Genomic DNA, 14,470 nt, shown 5'->3' on the forward strand with positions numbered 1-14,470 from the left:
GGCTCTCATTTCTCAGGCATAGACTTATAAAAAAATTCTTCCTTTCCCTTCAACTTAAATTTCCCTTCAATTTAATGCCTGGAAATTCTCAGGCATTCAGTTAAAATTTTGTATTATTATATTTTAGGACTCATCAGGAATAGTAGAAAGGGGATAAAACTAGGGTGTAAACAACTGAGACATGTAAACATCAAGTTTTTGTGTATTTACAGAAACATGGTTAAAAGTAACAGAAGGAGTAATTTAATAGAAAGAGGCAGAAGCTGTGGTAAAAATGCATTGTTGAAGAATGTAAAATAATTGGCACAGTCCTGGTACATACTAAGTGCTCCTTTCAGCTTTGAATCATTTCAGTCCTTCAAACTGGAATAGCTTCTTTGGAATATCAGTGCTTTTAGGTGCCTAAAAGGAGCAAAGATAAATCTTCCCTAGAGAAAGATTACATAAACTTGGGCCTCCAATTATTTTTATAAACAGTTTTGCAAATATGATGTTTGGACCAAATTAAAAGTTAACCAGATATATAAGGAGCCAAGATAACATGAATTAGAAATAGCAAAACAACATACAAAATAAAAAGATCTGTAAGGGCCCAGATACTGGAGTTATCAGATAGAAATACTAAAACAACTATGCTTAGCATGTTCAAGATGACAAAAGACAATATTGAGAATTTTTTTAGAGAACCAGAAACTACAAAAAAGAACCAGACCAAGTGGAAAACCTAGGACCTAAAAATACAATAATGGAAATTAAGAACTCAGTGGATCAGTAGAAGAGTAGATTAGAAATTGGTGAAGAAAAAAATTAGTGAACTAGAAGGAAGGTGAGAAGAATTTTCCCAGAATGGATCATGGAGAGACAAAAAGATGGAAAATAAAGAAGAGAGGTTAAGAGGCACAGAAGACACTGTGAAGTGGTCTAAGTAACTGGAGTCCCAAAGGGAGGAGACAGAAGGGGCAGAAGCAATATTTGAAGAGCTAATAGCCAAGAACTTTGTAAAACTGATGAAAAACAATCAAGCTGTAACAAACTGAAGAAGTCCTACAAACTGCAAGCAAGATTTAAAAAGAAAAATTTACACCTAGGTACATCAGTTAAACTTCTGAAAACCAAAGAAGGGCAGCCAGAAGAAAAAAGGCTGACTACCTAAAGGAGCAACAAATAGACTGACAGCTGACTTCTCAAAAGAAAATATGGAATCCAGAAGACAAATGAGTATTGTCTTTGAAATGCTTAAAGAACTGCCAATGTAGGATTTTACACTCAGCAAAAATATTCTTCAAGAAGGAAAACAGCATAAAATATTTTCAGAATTTGTCAACATCAGGCCTCAGATACAACAGGATGAAGTTCAGGCAGAAGAAGAATGGTCCAAGAGGAAGCTCAGTGATATAGAAAGAGGAAAAAAGAAGTAATAAATGAGTAAATCTAAACAGATATTGACTATACCTAGTAGTAATAATAATGATGATGATGATGTCATCATCTTACTGGCTTTATATATATACAGATATATAACATATATGTGTATATATATCTGTGTGTATATATAAATAAATAAATAAATAAAATAAATATTTATAAGTACATGACCAAAAGAGTGCATAAGTTGGGAGGAAGACAAATGGAATTAAGATGTTTTATGGACCTTGCATTGTCCAGGAAGGAGGAAAAAGCACCAAATAAGATTAGATTTCTATAATCCAAAATGACATTGTAATAACTTGAGTAACCACCAAAACAATATTATAATGTAAATCTTCCAAAATAATAACGTGAATAAATGTAGTAATAAAAAATCATTGCAATACTGAGTGGTAGTGGGGGGTGGGGCGGCGGCGGTGCAAGGAAAGGATGCCTCCCTAGGTCTAACTAAACATTATGACTCAAAAGACTTACAGCCCGCACTTGGCAGGAGTCTACCCAGGAGGACAAGAACATGGTTTGCCAGCAGGCATGTCAAGGTCGTGCAGCAGCCCATACCGCAGTCAGGTAATAGCTTGGGCACAATAAGATGAGGTCCATATCAGACAGATGTGGGAAGTGCCCTTGGTTTAAAAGCCTCATGCCTCATAGGATTCAATACCTCTTGTAACAACTCTAAAGACATAGCTTCCAGGGTCCTTGAAAGGGACATGCCTAATACATGAGTCATCACACTCAGGAAGCCAAAAGTATGTCATCCCCACCAGACAACTATCATTCTCCCAGTACAGGTGCAATTTACCAATAGGGGTAATTTTTATCTTAAGTGATGTTGCCTAGTAATATAGTTGATATACATCATACTAGGTTAACAGGGGAACAGAGCTAGAAATTTAACTGAGATTATTAAGCAGAAGGAATAGAATTCTGTTTACCTTTTGCCCACAGTAATCAATCAAAAAGGTTAGGAAGCAAAGAAAAAGAAATATAGAAGAGACAAACAGAAAGCACTAATGAGATGGTTGATTTAAATACAACATACGGTAGCTACGTTAAGAGTAAATGAACTGGGCTTCTCTGGTGGCACAGTGGTTAAGAATCCACCTGCCAACGCAGGGGACACGGGTTCAAGCCCTGGTCTGGGAAGATCCCACATGCGCGGAGCAACTAAGCCTGTGTGCCACCACTACTGAGCCCACGTGACACAACAACTGAAGCCCGCAAGCCTAGAGTCCGTGCTCCGCAACAAGAGAAGCCACCGCAATGAGAAGCCCGCACACCACAACAAAGAGTAGCCCCCGCTTGCCGCAAATAGAGAAAGCCTGCACACAGCGACAAAGACCCAATGCAGCCAAAAATAAATAAAATAAATAAACTTATTAAAAAAAAGAATAAATGAACTAAATGATTTATTCAAAAGACAAAGATGGTCAGAAGGGATAAAAAACAAAACTAACTATATGCTATTTATGAGGGACAAACTTGAAACATAAGGATATGGAAAGGTTGAAAGTAAAAGGGTAGAAAAGGATAGACCATGCAAGCCCTGGCCAAAAGAAAAGCTGCTTTTAACTTTTTTATTCATGCAAAGCTGACTTTAAGGAAAAAAGCAATATAAAGACATTTCATAGTGATAAATGACTCAAACACTAGGAAGGTATAACAGTTCTAACTTGAATAAGCCTAATAAATTCTCAAAATATTTAAAGCAAAAATGGAAGGTACAACAAGAAGTAGACAAGTTTAGAATCAAAGTAGGTTTTATCACACGTTTCAGCACTAACAAAACAAAGTAATTAGTAAGAATGCAGAAACACTGGACAATAATAATATGACTAGCAAACTAATGGATGTGTGTAGAATATTAAATGCAAATAATTTTAACACATAAACAAAACATATAAAGAAAACTTCACAAATTTCTAAGGACTGAAATCACACAGAATCTATCCTCTGATCAAATGAGATTAAGCTAGAAATCAAGAGCAAGACGATAATTAGAAAATCTTATATGGTTGGAAATTAAGAAATATACTTCTAAATTACCCTCAGGTCTAAAAGAAAATTATAGTATGAATTAGAAAATATTTTGAACTCAATAATTTATGCAATCATGTGGGCAAAGCAATCTTAGTGTAAGGTATCATTTGAGTAGTATAAGTAACTTTACTAAACAGAAACCAGTTGAATGGAATTTTACCAGTATTGACTGATTATGCACAGGAAGTGGTAACACTGGAATAGACACTTCATGACCAGCTAAGGGGTGGGGGAATGCCCTTTCATCCTGGTTAGTAATGTAAAAACCTTCAGATAAGGAAGCTAGTGGCAATACTTTCTCTATATTTAATCAGCATTCTGTTTCAATTTATAAACGCCGCCTCCTCTCTCCTCTGTAAATACCCAGATTGACTCAACCTAAGAAATCCTAAATTTGACAAATTGTAAGTGTCTTATTAAGGTTAAATTCCCAAAGTTGATAGTGATCTTATTATCTTGCACTTTCAAACCTGTTTCTCCCTATATTTTTGTGAAAAACATCCTTTGCCAAAGTACACCAATCAGAATATGTATTTGGCAGAAGATACCTGATTTAGATAGATATTCATCTATTGATATTTAACATGTGTTGAACAGTATAAATAGAGTCAAAGGCAAATTCAAGTTCATTTAATAATTTACTGACCATCTGTTCAGAGTGCTTTTTTTTTTTTTTTTTTTAAATATTGCTGGAGTGCATGATTGCCAGCCTGTGACTTTTTTTTTTTTAAATTATTTATTTATTTATTTATTTGGCTGTGTTGGGTCTTCGTTTCTGTGCGAGGGCTTCCTCTAGTTGTGGCAAGCGGGGGCCACTCTTCATCGCGGTGCGTGGGCCTCTCACTATCATGGCCTCTTTTGTTACGGAGCACAGGCTCCAGACGTGCAGGCTCAGTAGTTGTGGCTCACGGGCCTAGTTGCTCCGCGGCATGTGGGATCTTCCCAGACCAGGGCTCGAACCCGTGTCCCCTGCATTAGCAGGCAGATTCTCAACCACTGCGCCACCAGGGAAGCCCCAGAGTGCTTTATGAGGTATCAAGAAGTATATAAAATTAGTAGAAGTCATTCTGCAGATTCAAAAGACTTATAATCTAGGTGGTGATAAGACATACATTTAAAAACACTGTGTGGGGGCTTCCCTGGTGGCGCAGTGGTTGAGAATCTGCCTGCTAATGCAGGGGACACGGGTTCGAGCCCTGGTCTGGGAAGATCCCGCATGCCGCGGAGCGGCTGGGCCCGTGAGCCACAATTGCTGAGCCTGCGCGTCTGGAGCCTGTGCCCCGTGACGGGAGGGGCCGCGATAGAGAAAGGCCCGCGCACCGCGATGAAGAGCGGTCCCCGCACCGCGATGAAGAGTGGCCCCCGCTTGCCGCAACTGGAGAAAGCCCTCGCACGAACCGAGGACCCAACACAGCCAAAAATAAATAAATAAATAAATAAATAAGAAAATCCTTTTAAAAAAAAAAAAAAAAAAAACACTGTGTGGGGCTTCCCTGGTGGCGCAGTGGTTGAGAATCTGCCTGCTAATGCAGGGGACACGGGTTCGAGCCCTGGTCTGGGAAGATCCCACATGCTGCGGAGCAACTGGGCCCGTGAGCCACAACTGCTGAGCCTGTGCGTCTGGAGCCTGTGCTCCGCAACAAGAGAGGCCACGATAGTGAGAGGCCCGCGCACCGCGATGAAGAGTGGCCCCCGCTTGCCGCAAATAGAGGAAGCCCTCGCACAGAAACGAAGACCCAACACGGCCAAAAATATAAAATAAAATAAATAAATAATAATTAAAAAGAAAAAAAACCCCACTGTGTGCTATAGTTAATAATACTGTATTGTATATTTGAAAGCTGCTGAGAGAGTAAATCTTAAAAGTTCTCATCACAGGGAAAAAAAAGTGTAACTGTGCATGGTGATGAATGTTAATTAGACTTATTGTGGTGATCATCTTGCAAAATATACAAATATTGAATCATTATGTTGTACATCTGAAACTGATATACTGTTGTATGTCAATTGTATGTCAATAAAATAAATAAACATTTTAAAAGTAAAACAAAACAAAACAAAACCACTGTGCAGACTCAGAGAAAATGCACTTCTGGTGATGGAGGACTAGGCAATTCATACCAACCTTCCTGAGGAAGTCACTGAAAAAAAGTGCTACACAAAATATGGGGAGAGGGGAGAAATAACTAATATTAGTTAGTGTAAGGTATCATCAGGTAACCTACAAAGGTTATCAGAGCTAATAACACAGCCAAGATGAGAGTAAGACTAAAGCCCAGAGGGGCGAAGCCAGCCTTCAGGGCTGCTTTTGTCTCAGAGGCAACCGTCGATCTGGAGAGGCAGCCGTGAGGCTGAGCACAGCTGCTGACAGCCGTGTGGGGTTCAGGGGATGAAAGCTGGAACTCGAGACCTTGGATGCAGAGCTACACTTTGGTCTGGAATCCTGAAGAGCTAAACTTGGGAGTTAAAGGTGAATGGAAAATAGTCTGGCACCTTCAGGGATGGGAGGCAGCTCACTGCTGAGCCACTACAGGTCCTGAAATTGGATTGAGGTGATTCCAGAATGTCAGAATTTGCCTGATATATCTTTTTTTTTTTTTAAAAGGAATTCCTTTATTTATTTATTTATTTATTTATTTATTTATTGGCTGTGTTGGGTCTTCGTTCCTGTGCAAGGGCTTTCTCTAGTTGCGGCAAGTGGGGGCCACTCTTCATCGCGGTGCGCGGGCCTCTCACTATTGCGGCCTCTCTTGTTGCGGAGCACAGGCTCCAGACGCGCAGGCTCAGTAGTTGTGGCTCACGGGCCTAGTTGCTCTGCGGCATGTGGGATCTTCCCAGACCAGGGCTCGAACCCGTGTCCCCTGCATTGGCAGGCAGATTCTCAACCACTGTGCCACCACGGAAGCCCTGATGTATCTTTTTAAATATAAACTTTCAACTTTTCTGTTATGATTAGATGTCATTAATAAGTGGCAATATATCTGTATTCTTTTTCTTTAATCTGATTTGATAATTTTTCTCCATTTATATTCACTGTAATTACTAATATATTTGGATTTATTTCTACCATCTTTATTTGTCCCAGCTTTCCTATGTTATTTTGTCTCCTCTTTCCCATGTTTTTTAGGACTAATGATTTTTTTTCTCATTCTGGCTTCCCCCACCCCCAACCACTAGTTTGGAAGTTATAAACTCATTTCTATTCTTTCAATGACTACACTAGAAAATTTTATATGTATTTATAACTCATGAGAGTTATAAGCTAACCAATACTTTTATCCTTTTCCTGAACAACCAAGGACCTTAAACAGTTGAATTATAATCACCCACCCTTCCAATTTATATGCTATTCTTGTTGTGCTATTTAGCTCTACCCTGTATTTTTAATCCAATAAAATATTATTTTACAGAGTCAGCTTAGTTATATGCACCCACATATTTACCAATTTCTTTGCTCTTCATTTTGCATTTCAGATTTTCATTCAGTAATCAGACATCATCCTATCTGACATATATCTTTTAGAATTTCCTTTACTGTGGTTCTAACTCTCTATTTTTATTTTTCAGAAAGATTCTTTGTTGTGTCTCTGTTCTTGAAAAATATAAATTCTCTTGGTATAGAATTCTGGTTTAGTTATTTTCTCTCTTCAAAGCTAATCTGCTTTTAAGGTATTTTCTTCATCTTTGGTATTCTGGGGTTTCACTAGGTGCTTGGGAGCAGATTGCTTTTAATTTTTCCAGCTCAGGATACACTGGACTTCCTGACCCTGTAGAGTGGTGTCTTTCATCATTCTTGAAATTCTTTTTTCTTTTCCTTCTATCGTTCTGCCCATTCTCTCCTCTCCTTCTTTGACTCTGGTTAGATGCATGTTAGACCTTTTCACTTTATCTTCCATGTCTCTTAATGTATCTTTTATAGTTTTAATTTCTTGGTCTCTTTAAGTGGGATTCTGGATAATTTCTTCAATTGTTTCTTTCATTTCCCTATTCTCTCTTCAGCTTTGTCTAAACTGATGTTAAACCTATCCACTGAGTTTTAATTATTAGTTTTTATTTCTATCAATTGACTAGCTACCTGCTCTCAATTACTAGTTCTCTTATTTTTAGGCCTTTCATTTCTTGAAACATATTAAACATTCTTATAGTCTGTTTCTGAAAATCCAGTATAAGACATTTTCATGAGTCTGTTGTTTAGTCTGACTCTCCCTGTGTCCTGTCTTGCTTCTTTATGTCTGTGGAGATCTTTTACTACGAACTCCCTATTTTCCTTAGAACTCCATCTGTGGAAGTTCTTTAAGGTCTGGAATGAAGGTGGTTCCCTCACCTTGCTTCCATCAGATGCCTGGGGGCAATACCAGACCTGAATTGACCAGGCTTGAGCCTTTTCAGGCCACCCAGGTAGTGTGAATTTGGACTACAAATCTCACAAAAGCTGGCTTACAATTATAAATTCTCAAGGGATGGCCACCCACCCTGCTTGGCTCAGTGCCAAGGACCAAGACAGGCAGTTTTCCTTTCAGATAATGAGGGGTTATTTCTAGCTCATTCTAGAGGTAGCTCTCTGAGGAGGCAGCCCTCTGGAGACCCACCATTGTGTGTGTGCGTGTGTTTGTGTGTGTACATATGTGTGAGTATGCATGTGGTTTGTGTTCCCTTGTTAGTCACCCTACTCTGGGCAGGCCCTGGGCTTCCCTCCAAGGACCAGCCTTGGGTACCTATACTCAAAGTCACCCACTTCAACAGACGCTGACAGGGTGAAAGCAGCTCTGGTGCTCTAGTTATTTTTCCCTTCATTCAGTTAATTTCTGCCTTCACTCAGCACCAGGCCTGCATATTCTTTGCTTTCTTGTTAGTTCATGACCGTATTCAGGAAGTTGGTTTTTATAATTTACCAATTTTTGGTTGCTCTCAGTTGGTTTTAGGGGGTGCTTTGTTCACCCTGTTGCCGGAAAATGCATTACTTACATGTATTTTAAAAATCTTCATGTTTATGTTCCTAGGTGAAAATCATCTTTAATTTCATTTTTTTCACGTTAACCTCGTACTAAGGTAATATTAAGCTCATAAAATGAATTGGGTAGTGGCCACTCTTCTTCCCATCCTCCAAAACATGTATGTATGATAGGAATTACTGGCTCCTTGAAGGATTTGTAAAACTTATCTGTAAAACCATCTGGGCCTGAAGTTCTTGACAGAATTGGGGGAAGGCAGACTTCTGATTAGTGATTCAGAATCTTTAAGAATCTTTAAGGCTATTGATTTATTCAGGCTTTCTATTTCTTCTTGAGTTAATTTTGATAACATTTTTCTAGAAAACTAATTTTTCAAATTCACTGGCATACAGTTGTTCATAATATTCTGATACTTAAAAAAAATCTCTGTAATATATAAAGTTGTATCATTTTTTCATTCTTAACATTATTTTCTCTTTTTAAAATAAGTTTTTTAAAGGTCTATTTGATTAATTTTTTGATTACTTTTAGTTTTTGCTATTTAAAAATTTTCTTAATTTTTTCTTTGGATTTCCTTTCCTGGCTTCTTGAGTTGAAGTTAACTCATTTACTTTCAGTCTTCCTTGTTTTTTTGTTTTTTTTAAATAAAGGCATAACAAGTAGACCACTTTAGGAGTATTTTTAAGTTCCCAAGCACATTAAAAAAAAAAACAGAACTTTTTTAATGCTGATTTTCATTTCATTTGCTGTGAGGATGGAGATGCATCTATATATACATTTGTTAAAATAGTTGAGACTTCTTTTGTGATCTAGCATGTGGTCAATTCTTGTAAATGTTGCATGTATACCTGAAAGGAATATGTATTTCCTATCCCCTGGTACAGAGATCTTTTGATCTATTAGATAAAGTTTAAATTTGGCTGCTGCACTCTTACTAAGGTTTTTGCTTGATCTATCAGTTTCTGGTAGAGTTGGTTTAAAATCTCCCTCTAGGATTGTGGACCTGTCAATTTTACCTTTTACATTTTTTCAGGTTCTTTTTTTTTTTTTTTTTTTGCTTTATAGAGTTCAAGTACCATCATGGCTGTGCTGTTAGGTAGCTAGTTCAAAATGGCTTTATTGAGTATTTTCATTTTATTATGATTAGTCTCTTTATCTGTAATAATACTTTTTTCCCTTAAATTCTATGTTTTTTCACATTAATATTGCTTTCACCAAGGTTTTCTTTTTGGGGGGGGCTTGATATATCTTTATCCACCTTTTTGTTCTTAATCTTTCTGCATAGTGTCAACTAGGTAGCTCCTATAAACAACATGGCAAAACCTTGGTGTTACTGCAGATTCAGTTCTAGACCATGGCAATAACATCAATACTGCAACAGGCTAAGTCACACGAATTTTCTGGTTTACCAGTGCATATAAAAGTTATGTTTACATGACACTATAGTCTATTAAGTGTGCAATAGAATTAAGCCTAAAAAAAAACAACACCTGACTTAAAAATACTTTATTGCTAAAACACGCTAACCATCACCTAAGCCTTCAGCGAGTTGTAGATCATCAAAGATCACTGGTCACAGATCACCACAGCAAATATAACAATAATGAAAATGTTTGAAATACTGCAAGAATTACCAAACTGTGACACAGAGGTACAACTGAGAAAATGCTGCTGGGAAAATGGTGCTGGTAAACTTACTTGTTGCAGGGTTGCCACAAACCTTCAATGTGTAAAAAATGCACTATCTGTGAATTGCAATAAAACAAGGTATGCCTGTACCTGGATTTTCCACCTATCCAGTCTGTTTAGTCTATTTACATTTATGGTGAGTACCAATTAATTAGATTTATTTCTATCATGTATGTATTTTCTAAATGTAACATTTTTCCTTTGTTTCTGCCCTGCCCACCTTCCTGCCTTCTATTAGACTGATAGGTTGTCTCTATTCTTTTGCTTGTCCCTACTCTCTCCCTCATTCCCCCAACTCTACAAACACAGAGACTGGGGAGCTGTAGCAGAGACTGCTAGACTCGTTGCCTACCTCACACACAGTATTTTTTTTCCTACTTCAAAACAGAAAACTTACTTCTAGCTGGGTGCACTGCTGACCAGAATAAAAAGGCACTTCCCAGCTTCCCTGGCAACTAGGTACAGCAAATGAGATGTAGCTAAAGTGCTATATGAGACTTCCAGGAAGTCTCTTTAAAAGGGAAGAGGCTCCAATTGCCATCTCGGACTAGGAGAAGGGATGCCAAGCACTAGGATGGTAGAGCAGAAAGACAGAAGGAACTTGTCTCTAATAACCTTAGAGCTGCTGTACCAGTGCTGGGATACCTTCTCCTGTACTTCATTTACAGAGAGAGAAATAAATATCTCTCTTGTTTAAGCCACTAATTTGGGGAAGGGGGGTTCAGTTGTTTAGTAGCTGAATGCAATTGCCCATAAAGAAATTATAGATGGTTCTAGAATTTTTATTTTAAAAAAACTCACATTTAACTACCAAATTTAGAAAAAAGTGATTCTTTTCTAGTTAATTGAATAAATCGAATAAGTTTTATAAACAATATATTTATAATTAATGTATTGTATAAGATACATTTTATAAAATTCTGTGTTCAATTCTGTTTCTTGTGTCCCATGCCTTCCTTCTAGGTTCACTTTCCTTCTTGCTGGATGAGACAGGTTGAAGCTGACATGCAGAGAGAAGCTGAGGGACAAGAGGAGGGGCCCTAAGGGTATTCTAGTCTACCATTCCGTGTCCTTACCCCTCCCTGCCTTTCTGGATTTTTGATTATACAAGCCAACACATTGTGCTTATCTGTTGTCACCTGAGGCCAAAGAATCCTGATGAAAAGAATAGAAAGCTACTGAATAGATGTGTTCTTGTGGCATTTGCCTAATTTATCCACAGGGAAGTAACCAAAAATAATATAGATTTAAATTTTTAGAGAGGAAGTTGATTTAAAAAAAAAAGTTAAAAATGAAGAAGAAAAAATATACTGGAAAAGCATCAGAAGAGAAAGATAAAAATGAAGGCACTAAAAATAATGAGTCCCAGAATGCTGCCTAATTTATCAAACTTGTCAACAGCAGCAGTTAAGAGTAGAAATCTGTTCTTTAAGGGGAAAAAAAATCCCAGACTAAAGTTATCAAACAGTATTAGACCTCAAAGGAACAATAAAAAGCAGAAATAACTGCCAATAATACATCTTTTTAGTTCAACTATTTAAAACAGCCTAAGGACAATACTTAAATACTAAACTTCCTCTTAAACCTCTATCTGGTCATTTTGTCTTCAGATACAACATAAAGATGGTATGTTACAATTTATTTCAAGATTTTTTTTTTTAAGCCAGGCCCTGTCTTCAGCACAGGGCTGAAGTTTATTTTGTCAGACATATACTATGCCTGTAGTATACTGCTTTTTTTTTTTTAAAGATCTTACTAAGACTTTCCCATTAATGACTACAGTAGGATAAAAGGCCCAAATTTAAGAAGAGCATTTCATCTGGGACACAAACAACTGTTTTACCAAGCCATGTTAAAAAACAAACAAACAAAACAGGATTAAGAATTCTATTGTAACACTCACTTTAAATATGTTCTTCAATTTGATTTATTATAATCACCTACAAAGCAAACCACACTTACATTCTCTACAACATAGAGCAAGAGGGAATCTATGAAATGAAATGGATATTTAAAAAAGACAGTAATTACCTTTGATGCAAGGTTGTCTACTAAAGCAATCATAGAATTCTTAAATAAGGTGGCGGCAGTCAGAGGTCTCTTGGTCACCTCTGTAATGCTCAGTTTGCCTTCGGGCCACATATTCTTCAGCACAGGATTTGAACTGAGAAGCAAAGAAAGAGTGGTTTGAATGCTACATTCAAATAAGCTGAATATGAATTGCTAAGCAATCCTGTTGAACTGTATCCTGGGAGCCACGATTGCATTGCAGACAGAACTCACAAGCCCTGATTGGAAAAATGATTCCACCCAGAAAATTAGGCTGAGGGTATAATGACAGATACTGCACTACAGAGTGAGAAGATGTGTCCAAACGAGACCACATTCGAAAAATTCTTTAAACTTCTTTAAAGTGACCTCGATGTTATTATTATGCAGGATCCTCAAATGGTTTGCATAGCTCTGATACCATATACCTAAAATAAAATGGTTTTGGTGGTCGTTGTAAGAATGAGAACAAACCACTAGTAGGAAAACGATCCTCAATGTCATGGGCAGAAATCATGAAAGAGAAAGCATCTTTTAATTGAAACAAATATTCATTCAGTATAGGTCACAAAAAGCCAGGTCTTTCAAAAAATACAGATAGGAATAGAAAATAACCACTTTTACATTGTCATCTAGTAAATCCCTTTACTGCAGCTGAATTATGAACACATTATAGGTAGCACCGGCGGTTACAGTATTTTATTGATGTGACACTAAGACGGTTGCAATCCAATTCTTAAAGTGTACTTAAGGCCAGTTTTCAGGCTAAAAATGATATACTGTATTCTTTTTTTTTTTTTTTTTGCATTCTAATAATAGTAAACTTTAATTTTTTCATGTTTACATCAAAATAATGGTTATAATTCATATCAATCTTTAGGAAGTAAAAAATATATTGTGTCATTTTTAATGGAAACTTTGTATGTTCAACAAATAGCTTTTTTGTGTTTTCAGAGATAGTTAATTTTATTCAGTTTGGCCAGGAATGTCAGAGATACCCAAAAAAGACTCTTTAAAATAAATAAGCCATGGGATAGTGACTGCTTTTAAGCGTATCTTGGAAGATATTAAGTTTAGAATTTTAGTGGATGCAACTTTGTTAAACTGCCAGTGAAATTGCAATTATAATTAGAGTTACTTGGGTGGTCTATGTCGGGGTTACCGGTCCGGTCCGCGGCCTGTTAGGAACCGGCCCGCACAGCAGGAGGTGAGCGGCGGGCAAGTAAGCGAAGCTTCTTCTTCCGCTCCCCATCGCTCCCCATCGCTCGCATCACCGCGTGAACCATCCCCCCCGCCCCGCTCCGTGGAAAAATTGTCTTCCACAAAACCGGTCCCTGGTGCCAAAAAGGTTGCAGACCGCTGGTCTAAGTCTTTTTTTTAAATAGTATTTCAAATGACCCGAGTAGTTTTCTTACTATATTTGGTTGGCTCAATTAATCAAAGAATGATTTTTAAAAAATCAGTACCTACAATACTAGTCTCTTTTGAGATAGAATAGCTGTTATTTAAGAAAAGGGAGGAGAGTGGTTTTCCTTTAGTCATACAGGTTTGGGAAATGAATCAAGGACATTTTAAACATTTCTTATTGTGCAGCTTCTCAGAGCTGTTGTTTTTTTGTGTATATTATTCAAAAATTTTTTTGTATTTTTTTTTTATAAATTTATTTATTTATTGTTGGCTGCGTTGGGTCTTTGTTGCTGCGCGCGGGCTTTCTCTAGTTGAGACGAGCGGGGGCTACTCTTCGTTGAGTAGAGCGGGCTTCTCATTGTGGTGGCTTCCCTTGTTGTGGAGCATCAGCTCTAGGCGTGCGGGCTCAGTAGTTGTGGCACGTGGGCTCTAGAGCGCAGGCTCAGTAGTTGTGGCGCACTGTATTCTTTATTTGGCTCAGTGGAGACATTTTTATAAACATGTATGGTGGTCTCAGCTCTGATTTTCTTCCTGTTTCATTTTGGGTCCTTTTGATTTTTAAAAAAATTTTTATTGGAGTATAGTTGACTTACAATGTTGTGTTGGGACTGACATATACACACTACTATATATAAAATAAATAACTAATAAGGAGCTACTGTATAGCACAGGCAACTCTACTCAATACTCTGTAATGACCTATATGGGAAAAGAATCTAAAAAAGAGTGGATATATGTACATGTGTAACTGATTCACTTTGCTGTACACCTGAAACGAACACAACATTGGGTGCTTTTGATTTTAAAGTAATTGGAACTTGAAATGTTGCCTGCATCCTGGAAACTTTTCTCTCGTCAGAATTTTTTTTTTTTCATTGGGGATTGAGAATAGAAAAGACCTAAGA

The 14,470-nt window shown here is 37.4% G+C and overlaps 1 protein-coding gene across 3 annotated transcripts in view; it reads right to left on the minus strand.

Annotated features, from left to right (window-relative positions):
* Positions 1–14,470, minus strand: part of MYO1D (myosin ID) — a 355,807-nt gene that overhangs the window by 204,495 nt on the left and 136,842 nt on the right. For all 3 annotated transcript variants that reach the window (XM_007190161.2, XM_028168535.2, XM_028168534.2), the window contains exon 14: positions 12,141–12,273. In XM_007190161.2, the coding sequence (XP_007190223.1) occupies positions 12,141–12,273 (133 nt within the window). The remainder of the gene's footprint in view (positions 1–12,140; positions 12,274–14,470) is intronic.

The sequence above is a fragment of the Balaenoptera acutorostrata genome, chromosome 20 (assembly GCF_949987535.1).
Source record: "Balaenoptera acutorostrata chromosome 20, mBalAcu1.1, whole genome shotgun sequence".
Classification (NCBI taxonomy): domain Eukaryota; kingdom Metazoa; phylum Chordata; class Mammalia; order Artiodactyla; family Balaenopteridae; genus Balaenoptera; species Balaenoptera acutorostrata.